This window comes from Notolepis coatsorum (genome assembly GCF_963971535.1).
Source record: "Notolepis coatsorum genome assembly, chromosome: 8".
Classification (NCBI taxonomy): domain Eukaryota; kingdom Metazoa; phylum Chordata; class Actinopteri; order Aulopiformes; family Paralepididae; genus Notolepis; species Notolepis coatsorum.
Genome location: NC_140172.1, coordinates 90,576,975 through 90,603,631, shown reverse-complemented (window position 1 = coordinate 90,603,631; position 26,657 = coordinate 90,576,975). Strand labels below are relative to the sequence as shown.

At 45.5% G+C, this 26,657-nt stretch overlaps 1 protein-coding gene across 1 annotated transcript in view; it reads left to right on the top strand.

Annotated features, from left to right (window-relative positions):
- Window positions 1-26,657, top strand: part of LOC311233505 (neurexin-2-like) — a gene marked incomplete at both ends in the record, with an annotated part of 583,916 nt that overhangs the window by 219,986 nt on the left and 337,273 nt on the right. Inside the window, 2 exons of the mRNA XM_084320472.1 lie at window positions 4,561-4,764; window positions 19,291-19,443. Coding sequence (XP_084176598.1) covers window positions 4,561-4,764; window positions 19,291-19,443 — 357 coding nt within the window. The remainder of the gene's footprint in view (window positions 1-4,560; window positions 4,765-19,290; window positions 19,444-26,657) is intronic.

Sequence of the window (26,657 nt, the reverse complement as noted above, 5' to 3'; positions counted from 1 at the left end):
TGCTACCCAGTCCCATGAACAACGCATGCCTGGGAACAACCAGGAGATCACTGCAACTCACACAAGTTGGAGAACTATCTCTCTCTCTCTCTCTTGCTCTCACACACACACAAAGGGAGCATGTGATTGGTGGAGGCGAGACACTGCTAATCATTGACACATGCTAGCCTGTAATAATCCCCCAGAAAAATCTACTTTGAATTTGATATATTGCAAATATATGCCATCACACACACTGGCAGTTAAAGGGTTAGAATTATAAAATGAATATGTGGTGTTATGATCAGGGCTGAAGTTGAATAAAATATTGTATTTATCAATTACAAAAAAACTGAAAATCCATAAAAATCTGTGTTGTTGCTAATCATACATATGCTAGCCTGTTTTTTAACAATAATTTGTAATGCCATCACAAACACTGACATTTAACACTTTCAGTGCCACCAGGTGGCGCCAGAGTTAGCGCTTGAATGCCACCATCCACTTTAATGTTATCGTTAATATCGCCTAATCTATGTTTTAAATTATGGCTGTGTCTAATCTGCCCGTCGCTTATCAAAGAATCCTTTTCCAGTCAGTGCTGTCAAGGCAGATTGGTTTTTTATCGCTTCATTTCCGTTTGAGAGCATTTTGAAAAGCACCCGTTTTGAGGTAAAAAACAGTCCATTCTGGGCCATTCTGTAATAATCGTCTTTTACTGGAATATTCCAGAACGTTGATATTTGTCGGCCTATTTATGAATCGTTTTCAAATAAACGCTAGATGATCAATATTATACGTACACGCACGCCCATTCGAGCCGCGCACGGATAATCGCCGTGTTCATTTCCTCTTGGATTTTTACAGTGAAACCGATAGAGGACATTTCACAAAACAGCTTATATCTTCATCAAAATGAGTCTGATTATCCTAACACTGATAACATAGATTCCTTACCTGACATCAGATGGTATCCAACTGGTATATTCCAATTCCTGATCACCATTCGAACAAATCGATAAGTGTATAGATCCAACGTGTGTACAGTAGAACACATGATTCCGCAGGGCTCAGAGGCTCCAGAATGAACTCTGATAACCCCGGCTGCATCAGTGGACTGGAAAATGTGGAGTACAGGATTTTTTCCCCCATCCATTTTCATTGAGTCCATTCCAAAATCCCTTATGTCATCTGGGAGACGATAGGGGGCGCTTTTTTCCACATCTGATCGCCGGCGGCTCTCGGGTAGACTAGGGTAGGCTCGCGTGATGCAATATGATTTCAGATCGCTAAAAAAATAAAATAAAAAAATCCGAGAAATCTCGTGAGTCGCTTTCAACGAGATATTAATAATTCCGAGAAAACTCGTGAGTGGCATAGAAAGTGTTAAAGGGTACAAATAAAAAAATTCCTGCACCAGAATGCAGGAAATGAAGTCTTTGTAACAAAAAAAATCCTGGTGGGGGACCCCCAGACCCCCTGCTTAAAAAGTGGCCTGACTGGGGCTATATTTTGCACTATATTTCCTGGCCTGAATGATTTCCCCAGTCCGGCCCTGGTTAAAAGCCTCCAATGCTTATTAGTGTGTGTGCATTTGAACGTTTGTATGTTTCAACCATACATTTCCATTTATAAAAAATAAAATAAAAACACCGTTTTTTTTGGGTTGCGGCCTGAAAAGTTTGGGAACCCCTGGTCTAGCCTGTACCCCCCAGACATGTTGCTGGCCCCGTCAAAACAGTATCCTATCAGCCTCTCCATGGGCAGGTCGAGGCGTAAAAGTCTTTTATACACAAAAACAGCGTCTCGGCTGTTGTGTCTGGGGCATTGTAAAAACCCCAAAAGAAGTTCTGAGCTTCCAAGTTGTCATCGGCGAACTGTATATTACACGAGAATTGTTCTTTTCCACTGAGTGACATCAGTGGTTCCGTCAGCGCTCAAGCCAAATAATGGGCTTTTGGATGCTTTGCCTCTAATTTGTCGCTGAATATCATGGGCAAACAGCTGTAAGATTTCGTTTTGGATGTTGTTGGACATCCAGTTGTCTCTCTTTTGGAGCCAATTCTTCAACTCGGGATCAGACTCGGTGCGCACTCTTTCCATCATGAGCTGCCATAACACCCCATCCCTATTTGCATCATCCCTCAGTGGAAGCCCCTGGCGCCCGAGGGGGGTATAGGGGAACAGACTCAGTTAACTCTTCAATACTTGATGCTGAGGCTGAACCTGTCGTCTCTGTCTCTCTTTGACGTTTATCAGATTTAGTGGGACTGTCACTGGGACCGGCGGGACGTTTCGAAAATAAATCTGATATTTTTCTTTTCTGCGAGTGAGACATTCTGTGCTAGCAAAATCTGACTACTAGCTAAAATCGTCTGACTGCGCGAACACTGTATCACAGTAGCTCAGTGGTTCGTTGCGTGTGGGAAGGGCGGGAGACGGGAGGTGAATACAATTAGTTGTTTCACCTGTCATTCAATCAGTCTGTGACAGTCTGTCATCACTCGAAAATCTACTCTGCTGCAATCTTGTCGGTTCTACACGTATGATTGTGTACGTACAGTAGTGTAATGAATGAATGAAAACTTTATTTAACAGATTGGAGAATGGCTACAATACAGTACAGCTCAACACACACAATATTAAAATGGTGAAGTGCTTTGAGCAGGATAAACTTATAATATACAGTGTTACAGTTATACAGTTACAGTATATAATATATAAATACTGTCATAAAAAAAAACATATATATATTTTTTGCAATAACTGGGGGGGGGGGGGGGGGGGTGCTGCAGCACCCCCCGCACCCCCCCTTCCAACGTGCCTGAACACTGTTACAGTTAGCTTGGTGTATTGAATCCACTATCTCTCATTAAACACTTAACTGTGTACAGTAAGTTAGCTTGGTGTATTGAATCTACCATCTCTCATTAAACACTGTGTTACAGTTAGCTTGGTGTATTGAATCCACTATCTCATTAAACACTCAACTGTGTACAGTAAGTTAGCTTGGTGTATTGAATCTACCATCTCTCATTAAACACTGTTACAGTTAGCTTGGTGTATTGAATCCACTATCTCTCATTAAACACTTAACTGTGTACAGTAAGTTAGCTTGGTGTATTGAATCTACCATCTCTCATTAAACACTGTTTAATGAGAGATAGTAAATTCAATACACCAAGCTGTAACTGTAACAGTGTTTAATGAGAGATGGTAGATTCAATACACCAAGCTAACTGTAACACAGTGTTTAATGATAGATGGTACAGTAGATTCAATACACAAGCTAACTTACTGTACACAGTTGAGTGTTTAATGAGAGATAGTAAATTCAATACACCAAGCTGTAACTGTAACACTCAACTGTGTACAGTAAGTTAGCTTGTGTATTGAATCTACTGTACCATCTATCATTAAACACTGTGTTACAGTTAGCTTGGTGTATTGAATCTACCATCTCTCATTAAACAATGTGTTACAGTTAGCTTGGTGTATTGGATCTACCATCTCTCATTAAACACTGTGTTACAGTTAGCTTGATGTATTGAATCCACTATCTCTCATTAAACACTCAACTGTGTGTGTACAGTAAGTTAGCTTGGTGTCTTGAATCTACCATCTCTCATTAAACACTGTGTTACAGTTAGCTTGGTGATCATCATTGTGATGTAATATAAGCTAAGCTAAAGGTAGCTAACAAAATTGGCTAGCTAATGTTAGCATCCAAGCTTTTACAAACACTGTACTTGCTTTTTCATCCTCAACTTTGTTTCTGATCCAGATGCATAAGTCCTCTCCGTGTTGCTGATTTATATGTCGGTCCTAATGTTGGTGCAACGTTTCATTTAGCCTACAGTGCTACACAGTAATGTTACTGACTGTACATGGCTCTCCAAGCCCTCTCAAAGCATGGGATAGGAAATGGTGTTCTCTGATTGGTGTAAAAAAAAGTGTCAGAACTGTCAATCATTCAAGCCCCATTCAAATGAATGAGTGAGGCTCTGCTTCACGGGCAAGCACTTAGACCAGTTACTGTCCAAACTTACATTAGCTAGTGAAGCACAAATGAATGTTGCTGCACTAGCCAATGTAAGTGATTGGGAGCTGTGTATCACTTGAAAAGAATATATTTCACTGGCATTTTTTTTCACAGAGGAAAACATTTCTAATACAAATAAATATGAAAAAAAAAAAAAATATATATATATATATATAATGTATATTAATAATAATTTAAAAATAAATCTGTATACTAGTGAAGCACTGCCTCACTAGTAGTCATGCAATAACCTCCACTGCTGCTGCGTCAGTCAGCAGCGCCAAAGTGAGTGTATGTTCCTCAGTGAACGAAAACATAAACATTATTATTTTGCTACTTTTACGATTAATTGCGAATTTCTTCATGTTGAGCTATAGATTGTGGATGAATACACACCATGCCAATGTTCATGCTTTATTTGTTTTAAACGAGACGATTCAGAAATGTGTCCATTAGAAATACATTGCGATTTCAAGAGAGATGGACCAGCCGGAAACAACAATGACGTAACCCCTACACCTCCCTATTCCTGTCCTCAGAAGCCACAGTCCTGAGCTACGACGGAGGCATGTTTCTCAAGGTGGTGCTCCTGGAGACCAGACACACGGAGGCTGAGGACATGTCTCTGCGCTTCATGTCCCAGAGAGCCTCTGGGCTGCTGGTGGCGACCACGTCCGAGGAGTCTGCCCACACGGTGCGCCTGGAGCTGGACGGAGGACGAGTGAAACTCACCATCGACCTGGGTGAGGCCCTGTGGTGTCTGCTAGGATAGATAGATAGACTCATCGTGTTGAGAGCTGGCGCAGAGATCAAAGCATTTAAGATAAGATAATATATTCCTTTATTGATCCCCTTGGGGAAGTTCAGGCATCATAGCAGCATGGAGGGGAGGGGAGGTACAGGTAGTAGAAGAAGGGGGAGGGGAGGTACAGTTAGTAGAAGAAGGGGGAGGGGAGGTACAGGTAGTAGAAGAAGGGGGAGGGGAAGTACAGGTAGTAGAAGAAGGGGGAGGGGAGGTACAGGTAGTAGAAGAAGGGGGAGGGGAGGTACAGGTAGTAGAAGAAGGGGGAGGGGAAGTACATGTAGTAGAACAGGGGTGGCCAACCAGTCAGAGACGCCACAAAAATTACTGTGGTACCATAAAGAGCCACACCATATACCAGCGTTTCTCAACCTTTTTTTTCAGTCACGGCACCCTTCATGTGTTTATAGGTCTCACCCTCTGGCCTCTGAAGTTGCTAATGTCTTTATTTGGGCCTCACAGGGTTAAAAGTACCCTGTGAGACCCACGGTTGCAAAATTACAAAATCACTTTTAGCCATTTAAAAAAATAATGTTTATGTATAGTCCATTGGTCCTGTTGTTCAGCCTCACAATGCTATTTGATAGTAAATGTGTTTATATGTCCCACCCTCTGGCCTCTGAAGTTGCTAATGTCTTTTAAATTTGGGCCTCACAGGGTTAACCTCTTAAGCCCGAGATATACAGTAAAAGTGTATATTTTCAGCATTACGTTTGTTTACCAATTATTTTAACTGTTATTAGTGAAATATAAGATTATAGAAATCTCAGGGTATTGAGTCGGAAACCGGGGCATATTGACAGGAGGAAGTGGCACAGCCAAAAGTGAGTGTAGTCTTTTGAAGGAAGAGACTCAGGGCTTTCGAATTTCGAAAATCTACCCTCACACCAGCCCCTGTCAATCATCTGACTTCTGGAATTACTTTTTTATTTCTCTTATTTTTTGGGATTATCTCCCACAAACCTGAATGTTATTGCCATAAAACAGAACACAGTTAGTTTCTCTACCTTTCTGTGAACGTCTTGCAAAAAACGGTGTTGCAATACGATGAAAAATGGTGGAGAAATTTACATTATAAAAAAGATGGCAGAATTCAGTACTGTATCTACAAAACCTTTTGTTTAATCATCTTCCCTTTATTCATTTGCTTAGATTTTTCAGGTCTGGTCAATTTTAGCATGGTGTTATTCACAGTCAAAGATAATTAAATTTTTTTTTTTAAATAGAATTGATATTCTCCTTTGGTTCATTACAATTTACTCAAGCCTAGTAACAGACACACTATTTCTGACACTGATCCATATGTCCCTAGATTCAGATACCAAGAACATGCAAATGGACCATTTACATTTTTTTTTAAATGTTTATTCTACGTCCTTATGGAATGAGTGACGTAAAAAAAAAGTTAAAAAAGTTAAAGAAGTTAATAATAATATTTTTTATTTATTTTTCTTTTATGGATGGAAGAGCCGCACATTGACGGGCAAAGAGCCGCATGCGGGTTGGCCACCCCTGTAGTAGAAGAAGGGGAGGGGAGGTACAGGTAGTAGAAGAAGGGGGGAGGGGAGGTACAGGTAGTAAAAAAGCAATAACAATATAACAAATTAGGCTGTCCCCGACTAAGGATTTGGATAGTCGACTATGATTGGCCAAAATTTGCAGTTAGTCGACTATTAGTCAAAAAATATATAAAAATAAATAAGTATAATATTTTTTTATTTAATTTTTTTTAACATTCCATTTGGGCTGTGGGGGTGCTTAAAGGGGAGATGAAGCATTGAACAATGTGATCCTAGTTTGTTTGTTGTGTACCTTGTGTAAGACAGGGTCCTATAATAAAATGTGAAATCCTGCTTATTTGTCTGAAAAATCAAATATAATTTCCCTGTTTTCGCCATGGGCGGCGCCATTTTAGATGGTGACGTCACGGTGTTGGTTTGGTGTATACACTGCTGGTTAGCTGCCTATAGTAAACATGGATTGTCGGGTCAGTCAGTAAATAAAATGTTGCCTACCAAACAACGGGACCGCAGTGGTTCTTTTTGTATTGCTCCTGGCTGTTCAAACAAATTTTACCGTGTGAAAGAGAGAGGAAAGTTGTTACATTTTCACAAACTACCAGTGAAAAAAACAGTGTTGTTGGCACGTTGGCTGGCTGCACTCAGGCGGCGCGATCAGCCTGTTGGACAGGGAATGAAGATCTGCAGCGAACACTTCATTGCCTCGGATTATGTTGTTGGGGGTGGGAGGTTTGTCCAGAAGACCACTAATCAGCTGAAGCCCGATGCGGTTCCCTCGGTCTTCGACAGACAGACCGGCGCAGGCAGTTCAGCGTCACGGAGCATTTAGCCTGCTGGCTACCTAGCTCCAGTTCAACCAGCGTCGCAGGGCATTTAGCTACCTGGCTACCTAGCTCCAGTTCAACCAGCGTTGCGGGGCATTTAGCTACCTGGCTACCTAGCCGGGATTCAAAGCCAACTAGCCGGCTAACCCAGCTCGCTAAATGCTGCATGTAGCTAGTTAGCTGAACCGTAGCTAGGTAGCCAGCAGGCTAAATGCCCCGCGACGCTGGTTGAACTGGAGCTAGGTAGCCAGGTAGCTAAATGCCCCGTGACGCTGGTTGAACTGGAGCTAGGTAGCCAGGTAGCTAAATGCCCCGCGACACTGGTTGAACTGGAGCTAGGTAGCCAGGTAGCTGAATGCTCCGCGACGCTGGTTGAACTGGAGCTAGGTAGCCAGGTAGCTAAATGCCCCGCGACGCTGGTTGAACTGGAGCTAGGTAGCCAGCAGGCTAAATGCTCCGCGACGCTGAACTGCCTGCGCCGGTCTGTCTGTCGAAGACCAAGGGAACCGCATCGGGCTTCAGCTGATTAGTGGTCTTCTGGACAAACCTCCCACCCCCAACAACATAATCCGAGGCAATGAAGTGTTCGCTGCAGATCTTCATTCCCTGTCCAACAGGCTGATCGCGCCGCCTGAGTGCAGCCAGCCAATGTGCCAACAACACTGTTTTTTTCACTGGTAGTTTGTGGAAATGAACCAACTTTCCTCTCTCTTTCACACGGTAAAATTAGTTTGAACAGCCAGGAGCAATACAAAAAGAACCACCGCGGTCCCGTTGTTTGGTAGGCAACATTTTATTTACTGACTGACCCGACAATCCATGTTTACTATAGGCAGCTAACCAGCAGTGTATACACCAAACCAACACTGTGACGTCAGCAACAAAATGGCGGCGCACATGTTCATAAATGCTACATAAATGGACATAACAAATAGTTTTTTCTTAGAAACGCCTTATTTTTATAACATGATTTTTTCTGTGGTTTATCTAAATACTAATTTGATGCTATGACTATGTTTATATTGCTATGCTTCATCTCCCCTGTCTGAAGGAGTCGACTGAAGGTTTCTTGTCCTCTGCAAAAGCATGCAATTGGTCAACTGATGGATACATCTTGATATTTGTTTGATTGATTGATTGATTGATTGATTGATTGAAAAGTTTATTAACAGATTGCAGAATGGGTACAGTACAGTACAGCTCAATACATACAATTGTTAAGGGGATGCAGACCAGGGCCCTATTCCCCGTACCTGGCTAACTGAGTTAGCCGGATAATTTTCAGCATAGCTTGACTTAAGCCAGACATTTCCGTTCCCTGACGTCGGATTTCTAAGTCGCTATGGCAACAGATCGAAAAGTTTGAACCTGCTCCAGAGCAGGTTTAGTTGAGTTAGCTGGATATAAGCTGGCCACTCCCTCGGAACAAAATGGCAGCACCCTTCCTCAGAGATTGATTGATTGATTGGAAACTTTATTAACAGATTGCAGAATGGGGTACAATACAGTATGGCTCAATACACACAATTGTTAAGGGGATGCAGACCCAGAGAAAGGCTTTCGTCTTGTTTACATCAGGGTCCCCCATTTTCAATTCATAATGACATTTATGACATACATGACATATACAGATATATCATAACATTTATGACATACATGACATACAGATATACAGTACTGTTACATTTGTGACATACAAGATATGCAAATATACAGTACTGTTAAACAGAGATCCTAACAGAAAATATATATACGAGGGGGAGGAAACTGTACATTGGGAGGGGGTGGGGGGTGGGAGGGGGTGTTTGGACATTTACGGGGGCCAGTTTCGAATTGCAGCCTCCCGTAGGTGCTCTTTGATCCCATTCTGAATAATGTTTTTGCGAGATGATTTCCAGAATGTATTGATTTCATAGAATGTGTGAAATAGGCCTATAATTAAAAACAATTAAAATACATTAAACTGGTAAAATAAATGCTTTTTAAATGTAAAATAATAGACCTAAAATTCTGATAATAAATCATATTCAGCCTATGGATTTCCTATACTGCACGACACCTGTTTGAGCTGCGGGATGAGGCGCACTTGTTTCTGATGGAGAATGCGTCCCAGATCGCTGCCCATCTCCGATGCCGACTAGATATCAATTGAGGGTGAATACGCACAGCTATACCTACCTATTCGAAAAAAACATTATCTGCACTGACTTATATAAAAAATAAGTACAGATCACGTCTGAATGAATGTGGAGGATGATCTCCGAGTCGCTGTATCCAAAATTAAACCCAGACTATGCCCATCCATCTCATTAGGTGAGTTGAACATTATAGCCTTCTAAATGAAACACGCTATATGTATTCATTTTATGGTTGTTTGATTATTGTGTTATTTTGTGTAGTTATTGTGCGTGTTAAAAGCCTCCAATGCATATGTGTGCGTGTGAACGTTTGCATGTTTCAACCACCACTATATAATAGTGGGTGTCGCGGCTCTCTGACACCGTTATTTCGGGGGTCGCGGCCTGAAAACTTTAGGAACGATGTATTTATTATATTACATGATACCTAAGCGCATACAGTACAGATAAGTATCTATTAATTCGTATCAATTAGATATACTCTTTATCTTTGGGCTTGTTTTTGTATACTTATTCTGAAAGAGTTGAAATAATTATTTTCGCTAGCAAGATCTCATTTGATTATTCATTCCATTAAGCCTATTGCCAGCAGTTACATTTAAATAAATATAATCTGATTGATTGGGGTAATGAGGGACTTAAAATGTGCCTATAGATTATGCATTTAACTTGTCGGCGAGGCTATTGAGCCGTACTGTATTGTACCCATTCTGCAATGTTGTTAATAACGTTTTAAATCAATCAATCAATCAATGCCGTTAGAAAATCAGGATTTCTGCGATCGACACCTGCTGTCTTTTCAACTGAAGCGGCCGCGCGCACTTATCCTGAGTATCAAGTCTGGTTCGAATGAACGAGACTGAATCAGCGTTCGAGGAACAGGGAAATCCCGGATTCAAACATCGGGTTAATTGAATCTGGATAATTGGACTTTTGATCGACTTAGTTGAACCAGGTACGGGGAATAGGGCCCAGAGAAAGACTTTCGTCTTGTTTACATCAGGGTCCCCCATTTTCAATTCATCATAACAATGACACACATGACATACAGATAGACGGTACTGCTACATCTATACATTTATGACATACCAGATTTGCAAATACAGTACTATATACATACAGTATTATATACATTAGACGTAGAAACTGTATATTGGGGGGGGTTGAGTAGGGGGTGGGTGGGGGACACTGCACACTGTACATTGGAATACTGACAACTATACAAATACTTGTCTAGTCTAGTGTGTTCATTAGATGGGTGAAATCCTCTTTCAGTGCCTCTGTGCCTGTTTTCTTAGGCAGTTAGCCTCTGGTATGCGTGCCATTAGCGTTAGCCACGCTTCTAGGCCTCTTTTCTTTTGGAAAGAATGATAAAAAAAATTAAGAACAATTATTATGTGTATTCGACTAAGAGGTTGGCAGTCGACTACGGCTCCTTTCGACTGATTAGTCGACTAATCGACTAATAGGGGTCAGCCCTATAACAAATCAATATAATTAATTCTGGAAATGTGCATATGGGCAGCAAGGTGTAAGATGAGGGAATGTATGCCCTCTCAGTTATATTTGCCCTACAATAGTTACACTATATAATCTTATAATCCAATCTAAATCGAATCTAATATATAATAAAAAAAAACGAACCGCTAAAATGATAAATATATGCAATATATAATCTAATAATCCAATCATCTAAATCTAATATATAATCTAAAAGTGCTAAATGGTTAAATGCTAAATATATGATCTGATGAAGTATACAGTATTCACATAAGGTACGGTATACATAAGGTAGTATATTGTCCTTTTAGGTGGGAGTCAGCTACTAGGTTCCTACGCTCGCAAGGCCTGTACCCTGGCATGGGATATGGAGCCAACTGGAGCCTTGGCGTGTATGACCTATTAACTATTAACTGTAGGTTTGCAAAATTGCAGTTTGGTTAGTGTGGTGGAACCAGAGAGGTTAATTATGCGCATGATCAAATAATCTTGGTTATATGTATTGTTAAAACATGGTAAATTAAAAAAAAAATAGGTTAGGAGTTCGGTAGAGGACTTGACATTCTCTGGCCAAGAGAATTGGGTCAAGTACCCCCCTCTCTCTGTGGGGTTACCCCTACTTATCTGGGATGAAAAGGGGGCGGGAAGGAATGACCAGGTGAGCGTGAGGGGTGAAGGAATGAGGTTCTGTTTCATAGTGGATCCGCTCGGCATCACTCTAGCACTGTCCTCGCACACGTGCACGCGCACTGAATAAAGACCACAATGTACCTTTATATCCCAATATTTGTCTGACCACACCCCTATCAGCTCACCTACATAAGCAGGTGTGTGGTCACCTGCTCTCCTCCTTTCTCGCTTTCACCACAAGGAAGTGCCTCGGTAGATCCCCACTTGACGTGAATGTGATAGTAGGAGAAGAGTTGGAAAACAAGAGATACGTTGACATCATATCTTTATTTTCTCTCTCACTATATTCGAGAAAATACGGCGATATTGTCTTCGTACTGGAGTGTCTGGAAGATGATGATCATTCTAAAAATCCTCCACCGGTTTTCGTATTGGGAGCATGCCGCTGCATGCCTCCCAACTGCAGTTCCTTGCTGTGTGCTGGTTGCGGTAAAGGCACAGCTGGACTGTAGGACGCGCCGCTGTTGTGAGAAGCGGTGGGTTCCAGGTTTGGTGAGTGATGTTTTGCTTGCGAGCTCTACTTGTCTGTTAGTGCTATGGGGGCTAGCTGACAATGTTACGAACACCGGCCCCAGATTAAGGGTCCTTTGTTCAAGCCTCTTAGGCAACGGCAGAGGACCTTGGTCTGAAGCCCATTATAGTTAACTAGTGGGCCACGACCAGTAACACTGGTGATCCCTGTGTTTTCTGGACGATTTCTGGATGTTTCTCTGTCACCGTGAGGCCCCGTCTTTCATATACAAATGAGAGTATTCCCTCACGAGGAAATATGGGCATGGATGTTCGTTAGTGGAAGATCTGTGTTCAAGTCAGCTACAGCCCCGTGTTGTGTTGTGCTGGCCCCGCCGGGTGTTGGTAAAATCACCGTTGTAAAACTGTGTTAACATTTCGTTTCTCTTCTCTCTTAAACAGTGAGGAGGGTTTCAGAACAGCGGCCTGTCTGAGTGATTGTTATATCATTGTGTACAAGTTCAGGTGATAGCTGCTTAGCTTACGTGCTAGTGGTGGCCTACTGTTAGCCAGTCAGCTGTTAGCTGCGGCGCTAGCCTGTTGTGATCACTAGGCTAGGAAACGTTAGCTTGCGTGCTAGTTGTGGCCTACCTAGGCTAGGCTAGGAAACGTTAGCTTGCTGCTATCGGCTGATGGCGGCCGTTAGCTTAATGCTACACTGTTGAACGTGCTTTGATTATAACATGTTTTAAACACTCTTGACTACGACGTCATCTTTGACAGTGGATGTTCGTCGAACCTGCCCTGAGCCAGGACGGCAAGGACTGCGTCAACAAGGGGGACCGTAGCGGCGGGATGGAGCGGCAACGCTGCCCAGGTCGACAACACAGAACGGCTGTGTTTACTACGGTGCCTTGTTAGAGACTGCAGTTTCGCTTGATCTGCGCTCAAGGTAGGCAAGGTCTGACCAGACCTTGAGCACTTCTTCTTGCTTTCCCTTCTAAATGTTTTGTAAATAACGATGTTTTCCAAAACGAGTGTTGCTGCACTACATTTAGGATACGATGCGAGTTATGTGTGAATTGTCTTGTCACTGGTATTTAGCTTCTCCATGCAAATCGGGTTGTTTGTTACAGATGTGAAAATGATCTGGTTTGTTGTGTTGAGAAACATCATGTGTGTTTATGTACTGTGTACTCACAACTAAGGGGGTTAAACTAACCTATAAAGCTATGCTTAGTGACATATGAGTAAAGAATGATTCTTTTCTCAGCCTGTAATGACAATGAACAGTGTGTTCACATATTAACAGGTTTACCTGTTCAACTGGCCGTATTAAGGGTAAAGTAGGAGGGTTGTGTTTCCCCCCGGTTCCCTGGGGACTTCTTCATCCTCCTCTCAGACATGTTGTTACACTATATTGTGTCACTGTGTGGTAGGGATATGATGTAACCCTTAGCTTGATTGCTGAGGTTGTGCTAAAACTGCTTGAGGAACTTTATTTTCCTAAAGGAAAAGATTGTTTGGTCGCTTTTCGTGTGTGCTTAGCAAGGCCTGTGGCCGATACTAATAGAGAATTATGTATTCTCTCATTATGAAAAACGGCGTTCCTCTGTAGAGTGTTTTTGCCATTTTTTGTAGGTGATGATGGGTTGTGTGTGTCATGTGACCTACTGGGTTGGGCTGGCCACAGAAGCACATGTGTAGGTTTGGTACCGGGGCTCTTGGAGAGCCCTCTCTATTCTGTGTTTTTTCCTTAGTAAAAATCAGATAGCAGGTTAGCACATGCGCTGTGTGAAGCTGTTAGACGCTTCATGGAGCTGACTATGACTGTGTCATACTCTCTTTTTGTCATTACATCGTATCATGGGTGTGGGGTCGTAAAGGGGTGAACTGGTAACCTTTCCTCCCCCTTTTTTCTGTTGGTCAGGGGTAAACCCACCTGTCCTTCAAGGTTCCTGTCACGTTGCGGTTCGGCACGTTACAGGGTGAGGGGGGGGGGGGGGGGAGTTTCCTGGTCCCACGCCCTGGAATATTGGGCATGTGCACCGCAGAAATTCCCCCGCCATAGAGTACGTCACTGTGCGCGTCTCTGTTGGTAGGCCTTCCGTGTGCTGTTCAGGTCCATATGATGGATCTGTTTCGGGGGGTGGTCAGGGCTCCTCCTCACGAAGCTCCTATTCGGGCCTTCTGTGAGTTGGGACTCTCCTTCCATGTGAGGGAGCCTCCTCAGAGTACAGAGCCTCCTCCTCAGATTGATAAGGTGAGTGGAACCTCAAGAAGGAGTCCTACTCTATTGTGTGTGTATTCGATTCAATTCGATTATTGAGTGTGTATGGGTTCAGTGCCTCCTCCCCGGAGAGCCCTAAAACCAAACTTTTACATGGCTCAAGGTGCAATATATTCTTTTCAATCTGTACAGCTCGCGTGGGAAGTCTCTCTGGGGATTTCCATCTCCTCTCTATGGGAGGGTGGTGGGATGTAAAAATGTAAACAATTTTTACCCCCGGCTGTGTAGACTGGGATACATACTGTTGGTGCTTCCTTCTTTTCTTTTAAAAAGAGTTGGAGTTAGGAAGTATCACACCCCTCTTGTCGTTCCCCTGGGCGCCTTGGGGATTCAATGACAGGTCTAAATAGCCTGTTCATTGATGTGGTTGTGTCCCGACGCACGCATAGTGCTAGCTCGGGGTGTTCTGTAATCAGGCGACTGACTGGCACGCCTTGGTTGCTTGGGGTTAAAACGGCGTTTTTATAAAGCAACTGGGATGGAGGTTTTTCCTCTTCCGACTACCTGTTTTGGTTGTCGACGGATTCTCGTTCATATCTGGGGGATGATGACGGAATGGATCTGAACATATGTAGAGGGGTCTCACGCCCTGGGGGTGGGCCACCGGGCGCGGTTCGCCCCGAATGTCTGGGTGGCGCCTTCTTTTCATGTTTAAGATCAACACGCATATCTGCCCCTTCTCCTGGAGTAGGCATGTCGGCGTGGTTAGGGCACGGGACTGGTTCTGGTCACGCTGGTCTGGATCAGTTGAACCCGTTGTCCGCCGGGGATGCGGATCTGCTGTTCTGGTACCCTGAGGGACTTGGGCTTTTTTCAGGGGGAAAATGCCAGGTCGGTCCGGGTGTCACAGGGTTAAGCGCTATGGAGACCCTGGTTGGGTACATTTTTTACTCAGCACTGTCGTAATGGCTTACGGCCTTGCCAACCTGTACACGCTCGATCTCATCAGATCTCGGCCACTACGCAGGTTGGTCCTGGTTAGTACTTGGTTGGGAGACCGCCTGGGAATATCAAGTACGGTGTGCTTGGGGCTGGTTCTCCATTATTTTCGCTCCTCTCACGCATGGCGAAGAGGGGCCTGTTGGGGTGGTCTTTGACCTCCTCTGGTGACCCTGTGCTTCCCGTATCGCCGGGCCCGGTCCGAAGTAATGTTTCGTCGACCTGTAGGCCTGGGTTAACCCTTTTTTGGAAACTGAAACACTTGTACTGCGGTATAGCCGTTGTATACCCGCAGGTGTGTTTTGGAGTTTTTTCTTGAGGGGTTATAGGAACAACCACCACATTGGGTAACACCAAGGTGGTTGATTCCCTGGTGTGTTGGAGCAGTGTCAACTCCGGGGTTACCCGGTTGAGGGTGCCCCTGCACGTTCATGACGTCTGCCAATCGTGTCAGCCTTCTCTGCCTCAACCCCTCTGGGTGGGTTTTTTTTAAATGGAGGCTTGGTCATGCAACAACGCCAGCATACGCACCTTCCGCCGGGGCGGCTGTGTTCAGCTGTCCCCTCTGGCGCCTGTCTCGTCCGTAGTCTCCAGGCTCGGGTTAACAGCCTGTTGCCTGGTTTTTCCCCGGTGCGCTGCCTGCTTCCGTTGGTTAACCTTTTTTGTGTGCTTACGGCCATGCTGACTGCCTGTTCTGCAGGGTCAGTGTGCCAGGCGGTGGACTATTGGGGGGACAGGGCCCGCTCGGCTGAGGGGCCTTTGTCCGAATACGCTGGCGATGTGGGGGGCGGGGTCACTAAGTGCCCACCTGTTGGGGTCTTGATGCTGGCACCATGGACTTCTCCGGGCCCCCGTTCCAGGGGGTCCAGTCCCTTTGGTGGGTCTGGGTCTTCCTTCGTGCTCCGCTGCTACGGCCTTGCCACGGGGTTGGGTTTGCCCTTGACCCCGTGTTTCTGGGGGCAGTAACGAGGTTGTTCCCTCCGTTCGTTCCCGGGTGGCATGCGGGTTGTGCGTGTGTGTAGTCGTGGGGTCAGGCCACGGTCTGCTCACCCTGTGCGTTGAGTTGCTTGGGTGCCTCTTCGCACGGTCGGGTCCGTCGCCCTCCTGGGAAACCTCTAATAGGGGGGATCCCCTCCATTAGGGGGGGTCGGGGGGGCTCGGCCCTCCCTGTTCTGATGGTTGTGGGGGGCTTTCAGCGGGGTGTATTTGTCGGCCGGTGGCTCCGCTCGGCCTCCCTTTGTGCTAGAGTGATGCCGAGCGGATCCACTATGAAACAGAACGATAGGTTATGACTATAACCAAGTTCTGTCAATAGTGGTGACGCTCGGCATCCGACGCCGCTGCAGCCCTTGATCTCACCTTGTGGTGAAAGCTTGGGAAGGAGGAGAGCAGGTGACCACACACCTGCTTATGTAGGTGAGCTGATAGGGGTGTGGTCAGACAAATATTGGGATATAAAGGTACATTGTGGTCTTTATTCAGTGCGCGTGCACGTGTGCGAGGACAGTGCTAGAGTGATGCCGAGCGTCACCACTATTGACAGAACTTGGTTATAGTCATAACCTATCGTTACAGGGGGAACAAAAGGCCATGAAAGGAAATGCCACAAATCGCAATGTATCCCTTTTTCTCTTTCATGCTAACAAAGGAGTATATTTACATAAAAAAAAAAAACATCATGCAACCAATAGGAGATAAAGTAAATAATTAAGAATAACACCCAAGGGCGGCTAAGTGGCGCAGTGGGCAAGGCGCTCGCCACTAGTGCAAGAGATGCTGGGTTCGAGCCCAGCTCTCGGCATTGCTACCAACTTGGCTGGTCGTTCATACTAACACAATTGGCAGTGTTAGGGGTGGGAAAGCTGGTGGGTGGGTCCTGGTCGTTGTAAACAGCGACTCCTACAGTTCGGTCGGAGCGCCTGCTAAGCGAGGAAAGGATCTAAGGGGGGTAGTGTGATCCTTCCACACGTTACACCCTCTCAGTGAGAGTCTGCGCTACCAGGTGAAAAGAAGCGGTTGATTGGCTACACATGTGTCGGAGGAAGCATGTGATAGCCTCCACTCTCCCAGACCGACCGTAGGGGGTAGGTGCGCAGCAACCAGGAAGGGGATTGGGAATTGGCGACGACTAACATTGGGATGGGAGAAAAACGGAGGAAAAAGGAGGGGAAAAAAGATAATATAAAAAAGAATAACACCCAAAAGTAAATTGAAGACACTATGCCGTCCGTCCGTCCACGTATATATACGTGTTTTGAAAAAGCGCGATGTGGACCAGAGCCACGAGTATATACGTGACGAGTTGTTATTGTTTTATTCCATATTTATAGCGCTTCTTAGGTACCCGATCCACTACCAGCATCTTTTCAGATATTTGATTTTCGAAAACATGCAGTACCGGCCAAACCCGCTTAGGGGCGCCATCGCTCCACTGCAGTATTATTGTGAATTTTAAAAATAATAAAAAAGTACAATTCTGTGGGCGGATCATAGTTCCTTGACCCCAGCCGAACATCCTCCATCTTGGATCAGTTTGGCGAGCGGTTTTCTCAGCATGGAATAATGGGATTTATGATTAGCCAATGTGCATATCGATCTACCAGAATCCGATGAGTGGTGAGGAAATGCTGCCGGCGATCACATGGCCTGACGGTAGGATAATATTACCCCAAATTACAGCTGGATTGGACATTGTTTTATAACGTAACGTGATTGGTCAATGAAAATGCTATATTGAACGCACACTGTATTGCGGATCAATAATAGTAATCGCGTTCCCCACCGCCCCCATTTCATCCATAGATGCTCTGTAATAGTCCGGATGCTACGCAGTTTGTTTTATTTCATTTGTATATATACAGCAGAAATGGCATTTGATATAACGGCGCCAACGTTTAGCCTATTATCTAGCTCCCGGGAAAAAAGCCTAGACGAAAAGTGTGTTATACCTAATATTCACAACGCTATAAAATGACAACCAACCGATGGATCATGATGCTTTTGTTCTCCAGACACACATTGTTCCAAATATTGTTAAATATTTCTACTACTCCAAATACATTTTTTAAATGACTATACAGTACGTGACTGTAAGTATCTTTTGGCGGCGGACATGGTGGTCGTGTCAGTTGGAACCGGGGCAGTATCTGCTCCTCCTTATGCAACAGCCCGCAAATGTCAAAGTTAGGCTACTTGTCATTCTTATTTATGAATAATTCATTAGATGATAGACTTTAGAAACTAAATCTTGAACATGGGCCAATATAAATGATATAATTTTTTTTTTAAGATTAGTTTCCCACACTCAGTATGCTAAGTAAGGTTCAACTCATGCTTAAACCTTTGAGAGCTAATGTTTGGTCCTATCAGTTATCCTAACTAGCATGTGACACACAGTAATAGAGTGATGTGGACAGTATGGGGGGGCTGGTGCTATAAATCATGGTCTGTGATGTAGGGCTGTCCCCGACTAAGGATTTGGATGGTCGACTAGGATTGGCAAAAATTTGCCGTTAGTCGACTATTGGTCGACTTAAAAAAAAATATATATATATGTATATATAATTTCATTTTTTTTTTTTTTTTTTTTTTTTCTTTGTATCATTCCATTTGGGCTGTGGGGGGTGCTTAATGTCTGAAGGAGTCGACTGAAGGCTTCTTGTCCTCATGCAATTGGTCCACTGATGGATACATCTTGATATTTGTCTAGTCTAGTGTGTTCATTAGATGGGTGAAATCCTCTTTCAGTGCCTCTGTGCCTGTTTTCGTAGGCAGTTAGCCTCTGGTATGCGTGCCATTAGCGTTAGCCACGCTTCTAGGCCTCTTTTCTTTTGGAAAGAATGTCAAAAAAAAATTTAAAAAGAAAAAATTCATATTTTATTTTATTTAATTTTTTTTATTATATTCGACTAAGAGGTTGGCCAGTCGACTATGGCTCCTTTCGACCGATTAGTCGACTAATCTATTAATAGGGGTCAGCCCTACTGTGATGTCAGGAGGCAAGTAATATCAGGAGGTAAACAACAATAATGACAAAAAATCCTACTCACCTGGTGCCCAAAGCAAGTTAAAACACACTAATACTTTGCAAATACTATTGACTGAGGCCTGTTATTGAACATGTGCGACGTGATTGTGACTTGTCCCCAGGTGAAGGGCCAGATGTTTTCCTTGTTGGCCAGAAGCTGAGTGACAATGAGTGGCACTCTGTGAAACTGTTGCGCCGTGGAAGAAACCTGCAGCTGTCTGTGGACAACATGACTGTAGAAGGTACTGTATACTAATACTGGCTCACAATAATACATGACTGTAGAAGGTATAGGTATCTAGGTCGTCCTTGGACGAGCCCTCCATCGGTGCTTCCAGTCATCCCAATCCTCCATGCATCCGGCTAGCTCGCCGGTACTTCCTGCTCCGGCATTTTTGTTGAGTACGTCCATGTATGTTGGTGTGGGATTTCCTTGTGATCGTTGCCTGTGTGTTGGCTCCCACAGCACAAGTTTGCTGGCTGGCAGCTCTTGGTGTCTCTGGCAGTGACCTGCCAGCCTCATTCTCCTGACTGCTACTTTCTCTTTCCACTTTTGTGCCAGGCAGACACTCTGACCTGACTGCTGCTGTGACCTCACTGTCACCCTTCCCCCGAACTATGAATCACTAAAGACACTTTTTAACTGCTGCTGCGACACCACTGTCACCTCCATTTATATTGTTATCACTGAATTGGAACGTGCAATGTTACTCACTGTGCCTTGTATATTTTATATTTATCTATTTTACCTTATTTTTTAGCACTCGCTTGTATTTAAATTGTAAAACATTTTTGTTAAGTATTGTGTGATTTTGTGTGAAGGGCGGACTAGCAAAATAAGATTTTCATTGTATGGCAAACTGTCTGTTTAACTGTGCACATGACAATAAACAATCTTGAATCTTGAATCTTCTCACTCACCCTTAGCGCCACCCCATACAAGTTTGCTTTGGTGACATGCTCATCCTTGTTGATGTTGAGTACTACACTCAGAATTATGGTGTAGCACTCATCTAGGGACTTCAGCAGGGTCCAGCATTCACTGAACAGACTCTACATACTGTAGAAGAAGCTGAGTTTGATTTGTCGGGGGAGATTGGAGTTCCACATACGGGTCATGCCATTCAGGGCCCTCCACGCAAGCGCCTTCCTCACTTTAAGTTCTTGCTAGGACGAGTTGACCCACGAGCCCATTACATAGGTATTTGAAGTCACTGACTTCCTTTAGAGCAGTGCCTCCTGTTGTTATTAGAGGTGGATGATCCGGTTGGATGTAATAGGTTATGACCTCGGTTTTCTTGACATTTAGCCTAAGGCCAACTTGGCGCACTCCGTCTCCACTCTGAGTCTACGCGGTCAGAGAGCAGGCTGATGTCGCGTAATCCAGGTCTGTTAGGACTACAGCGGGATGTCGTCTCGATATCCTAGGTGTTATTGTGAGGCCAAGTTCCTGCTCCCATCCACTGATGGCCTTCCTGAGCATATAGTCTAGGACTATGATGAAGAGGAAGGCGGCAAGGGTGTCCCCTTGTATCACCCCAGCCAGAATGTCAAACTCTTCACTGTTGCCATCTGGGGTTACCACATTGGCTCTTGTACCCATGTGCATGGTCTCTATGGCCCGGAGTAGATTGGGAGGGACACCGGCCGGGACTCCTAATACTAATACTGGATCACAATAACACAACATGACTGTAGAAGGTACTGTATACTACTACTATACTGGGGGGGGGGGGCCAGGAAGCTGCTGATGTCTCGCCCTCCCAATCCCCAACCCTACCCCCCTCGCTAGCTGCAACTGTGGCTAGGGCCCCCACCCCCCCTACCACTAGCTGCAACTGTGGCTATGGACCAGCCCTCCTTACCCCCTCCCTCCGACTCACGCCGACGCTCGACCTTCGTGGCCTTGCAGAGTGGCAGCGGATATACGATATCTGTAGTCTCAAGATCTACTGTAGTACTGCATGTTATCAACAAATGTGCATGCTGTGTGAATTTATGTGTGCCATTATTACTGTCAAATTGTAATAATTGTGGAATATTCCTATAATGAGGCTGTATGTGTATGTCACCGAATCTTCCCAAGGGGATTAATAAAGTATCCTATCTATCTATCTACTAATACTGGATCACAATATCACAACATGACTGTAGAAGGTACTGTATACTAATACTGGATCACAATAACACAACATGACTGTAGAAGGTACTGTATACTAATACTGGATCACAATAACACAACATGACTATAGAAGATTGATTGATTGATTGATTGAAAATGTTATTAACAGATTGCAGAATGGTGTTAGATCCTGATCAAACTGGCCAGTATCACGTCTTCGTCTGCTTGGCTCTCCATCCAATTCCTCTGCGTTTGGTCATTTTAATGGTCCTGACGTCTCCTATACTGGCAGATAAGATCCTTATCTCTCCCCGTTAGTACAATCCCCAAACCATAATAATTTTCCACCTCCGTAAGAATCCGACACTTCGACAACGTAAAATACCTTACAAGGAAAAGCGTGGTTTTATTTGATAAACAGAAACCTCAGCTCAGATGTTAACAGATTGTATTGTCCTTGAAGAGTCTATTCTAATGATCTTTCGGTGTGTTCGTCTATCGTCCTTTTGTTATTCAGTCCAATAGTGTTCAGGCCTGGTCTTTAGCCTAACCCTCCTCGCGTTAGCCGAAGCTAATGATGATGTGGCATTCCCCCCCCCCCCCCTCCTCTCTGTGATGAGAGGAGAGAGTGTCTTCTGTGTGATCTCAGTCCTACTCGCTCTTGGTCAGATTCTAGTCTGAGTCAGATTTTTTGTCTGCCTTACACCCGGAAACACCGTTCGACTTATAGATCTTCGTCGTAGAAACGATAGCCCCGCCCCTCTTCTGGTTGTCAGGGCGACGCGCTGTCATGACAACCGCGTTTAACCATTACACACACTTCAAAACGTCTCATTCACTGTTGCATTAAAGAGGTCACCCCTCTCCCTCGCTCTGTTATCTTTGTTCTTACAAGGAATTCATAACAAACACCCTAGCTTAGGATGATTCCAAGGGCCCAGCACTGGGCCCCCCCCCAGTCACTCAGGTGTATTATTGATGCTCTCATTGATACTATGTTTGTTTCTGAAGTGTGTGTGTGTGTGTGTGTGTGTGTGTATGTGTGTGTGTGTGAGATATATAGAGAGAGAGGGGGGGCTTTGGTAGACTATTGCATTGGTCCATTCATTGAAGATGAACGCAATGCGACATCCTTTACTAGGCTCACCCACCAACAGTGCAGGTGCTGAACTGCTGATCCGAATGTATAGGTAAAAACCATATTATGCGTTTTCATCAATAAAAAAATTGCCAAAAAAAAATCCGCTTACGCGCGCTCGCATTCACTGGGGGCCTACAAATACATTCTTTCATGGGGCCCAGAATCTGGAGCTACACCCCTGCCCTGCTTGTCCATGATTCACCGCCCGTGCTCTGTTGTTTCAAAACGCTCTCTAAACAGCGTCTCCGCAGGGAAGCCCCCTCCCATGTCCGCCTCGTTCTCCCCTGGGCAACACCGCCTGTGACCGCTGGACTCCGCCCCGTCGGCCGTCTCCGCCCCGTTGGCCGTCTCCGCCCCGTTGGCCGTCTCCGCCCTGTTGGCCGTCTTGGTTGAGGCTCATCTCCACCGCCGTCGGCCCTCTCCAGACTCTGAAAGCAGAAACACCACGCCAGCAGTTTTTCTGTACACTCGACCCGGTGCTTTCTATTAGTCTACCGTGGCTTTGGGCCTGCAGCTCGTTCTCTATATATTTTTTCCTCTGCAAGCCCCTGCCATGGCCACGCCCTTTCAGACTGTTGGACGGTGTGAGTGTCCTACAGCCCATGGCGCTATTTGTTCTCTATTAGTCCCCCACCTTCTCAACACCCATATCTAATCCTACAGGGCTGTTCCCTGTTTTGTTGTCTTCCGGCGTGACACCAGCAGCTAAACGATACCCACTCCGCGCTCTATCTGTTCGTCCCACGGATGACCCCCAGCGCGCGCCAGTTCTTTCTGGTGACGTGTCCCCTCAAGACTCTGCCTATTTATTAGGTGTGAGAAGGCCCCACTGGAGATCGAACTCCCTCTTATTTCATAATTAAACTTATTTAATTAAACCGCATCTCATCTCTCTGTGCAATTCTTATTTAACCCATTCAATAATTAAACTATTTAATTAACCTGTATATCGATATTATTATTATGATAATAACATACAACAGAGCATCGCTCTAACATACAACAGAGCAGGTTGGTTCCCTGCCCCTAACTCACATACATACTCGTACTATCATCTAACATACAACAGAGCTGTCCGTTGCTCTATACCCTACGGGGCTGTCTACCGTCGCCCTGGAGCTGTCACGTCGCTCTATATCCTACGGGGCTGTCTACCGTCGCCCTGGAGCTGTCCCGTCGCTCTATACCCTACGGGGCTGTCTACCGTCGCCCTGGAGCTGTCCCGTCGCTCTATACCCTACGGGGCTGTCTACCGTCGCCCTGGAGCTGTCACGTCGCTCTATATACCCTACGGGGCTGTTTCCGTCGCCCTGGAGCTGTCACGTCGCTCTATACCCTACGGGGCTGTCTACCGTCGCCCTGGAGCTGTCACGTCGCTCTATACCCTACGGGGCTGTCTACCGTCGCCCTGGAGCTGTCACGTCGCTCTATTCTACACGGAGCAGTCCGTTGCTCTGGAGCGGTCCGTTGCTCTATTCTACACTTTGAGTTCCTTTACAAAGTTCTCACATACACCACTGTGTATACACACAAGCAGTTGGTAATTTGAACAAATTAAACTCCTTAATTAAATTAAACTCTAAATATTCCCCTATGGGTAATGGAAACTCCCCAGCACTACCCCCCCCCCTCCGCAATTAATCTCCTTAATTAAATTAAACTCTAAATATTCCCCTATGGGTAATGGAAACTCCCCAGCACTACCCCCCCCTCCGCCACTAGGTGGCGACCTACTCCTCCTCCATTTGCCTGTATTATCCCACTGCCCCCCCTAGATGGCGGCCAAACTCAGTCTAGAGGATTGGTTGACGTGTCACTTCCCGGTTCTAATCTCCTCGTGGCTCTACGGCCAATTTTTTTCCATTTTTTTTCCCACCGTCCCTTTAATGTCTCAAACATTCTCTCGCTCCCTTCACGTCACAGTCCCGCTTCCCGCTTTCTGCGTTTTGAACAGTAATCAAACTAAATACGATGTTGCCCCTTTAATTGAATGAAACATCTCCCCTTTGCCTCCCTTCCCATCTCCTATACAGTGGCTTCTGTGCTCTGTAGATAAGATTTTCAAAACAAAAACCGGTGCCGCTCTGCTGTTATTCAAACACACTATTACAGCTGGCATTCTCTGTGTCAAACTAATTACGTTTACGGATACACTATTGTTCGTTTTCTTATTGGCTTGTGAAGTTGTTGAGACTCACTTTATCTTTTCACCGTCAGTTGTTCTGGTCCATGGCGCTGTTTATCTCTCCGGCCTTGCTCGGCTCGCTCGCTGGGTCCATGGCGCTGGCCTTGCTTGCTCGCTGGCTTGGCTTGCGTCCATGGCTACCCCTTCACGCCTCGGCACTGCACACAGTCTCTTCCTTTCAAGAAACTTCAAAGCAAGCAATAATCCGGGTCCAAATGGCATCAACTGTTAGATCCTGATCAGAGCCGTGAGGCTCTGAAAGTGCGCACATCAGCATACAACACCGGGCTGGTGACAGGCAACATGGAAGAACACAAGATGGCAAGATACAACGTCAGGAGAGCAGTAATAGAGGCAAAACGGCGTTACAGGGATAAAGTTGAACTTCAGTTTGAACAGGCTGACTCTAGAGGCATGTGGCAGGGCCTCAGAACAATGACAGACTACAAAGGAACCCCCCTCAAACTGAACAGTGACATCTCCTTAGCAAATGATCTCAACTCCTTCTATGCGAGGTTTGAGGCTGTGAATAACAACACCAGCCTACAAACCACGGCAATGGGGGGGGGGGGGGGTCTGCTGATGGAGACTCAGTGTTCAGGGTAACAGAGCATGAGGTGAGACGGATCTTTAAAAAAGTGGATATCAGGAAGGCAGCAGGACCGGACGGCATCCCCGGCCGCGTCCTAAAAGTCTGTGCCGACCAACTGGCCCCGGTATTCACTGACATCTTCAACCTGTCCTTGGAACAGGCCGTCATCCCCACCTGTCTGAAGAAGTCCACCATCATCCCTGTACCCAAAAAATCTACGCCCGCTTGCCTCAACGACTACCGCCCTGTAGCCCTCACCTCCATAGCCATGAAGTGCTTTGAGAAGCTAGTGAAGGGCTACATCTGTTCCTCCCTCCCCATCAACCTGGACCCTCTGCAATTTGCATATCGCCCCAACAGGTCCACGGAGGACGCCATAGCCCATGTGCTGCACACAGCAGCATCACATCTGGACAAGAGGAAGGGGAACTATGTGAGAATGCTGTTCATCGACTACAGCTCAGCATTCAATACCATAGTCCCCTCCAAACTCATAGCCAAGCTCAGGGACCTGGGCTTGAACTATGACCTGTGCCAGTGGGTCCTGGACTTCCTGACGGGCAGACCCCAGGTGGTAAGAGCCGGCAACTGCACCTCCTCATCCATCACGCTCAACATAGGGGCCCCCCAGGGCTGTGTTCTGAGCCCCCTCCTCTACTCCCTGTACACACATGACTGCGTAGCACAGCGGAACAACAACACCATCATCAAATTTGCTGATGACACAGTAGTGGTGGGCCTGATCTCTGCCAACGACGAAAGGGCCTACCTGGAAGAGGTAGAGAACCTGTCACAGTGGTGTCAGGAGAACTGCCTCTCCCTGAACGTCAGCAAAACAAAAGAGATGATTGTGGACTTCAGGAGGTCGGGGGTCAAGGACTACAGCCCCCTCAGCATCGACGGGGCACCAGTTGAGAGAGTGAACAGTTTCAAGTACCTCGGAGCCCACATATCCGAGGACTTGACATGGACCACACACATTGACAGTGTTGTGAAGAAGGCACGACAACGCCTCTACTTCCTCAGGCGCCTAAGGAAGTTCCAAGTCAGTCAGAAGATCCTTAGGAACTTCTACTCATGTACAATAGAGAGCATCCTGACCGGCAACATCACCTCCTGGTTTGGGAATAGCACTGCACAAGACCGTAGCAGACTACAAAGAGTGACACGTTCAGCCGAACGCACAATTAGAGGGGGGCTTCCCACCCTCCAGAACATTTACAACAAGCGGTGCAAGGGGAAGGCTAAGAGAATTATTAAGGACTCGAGCCACCCGAACAACTGCCTCTTTGAACTGCTGCCGTCAGGCAAGCGATACCGGAGTCTTATGGCGAGCACAGAAAGACTCAGAAGGAGCTTCTATCCCCAGGCCATCAGGCTGCTAAACGAACAATAATCGCTAAACGAACAATAATC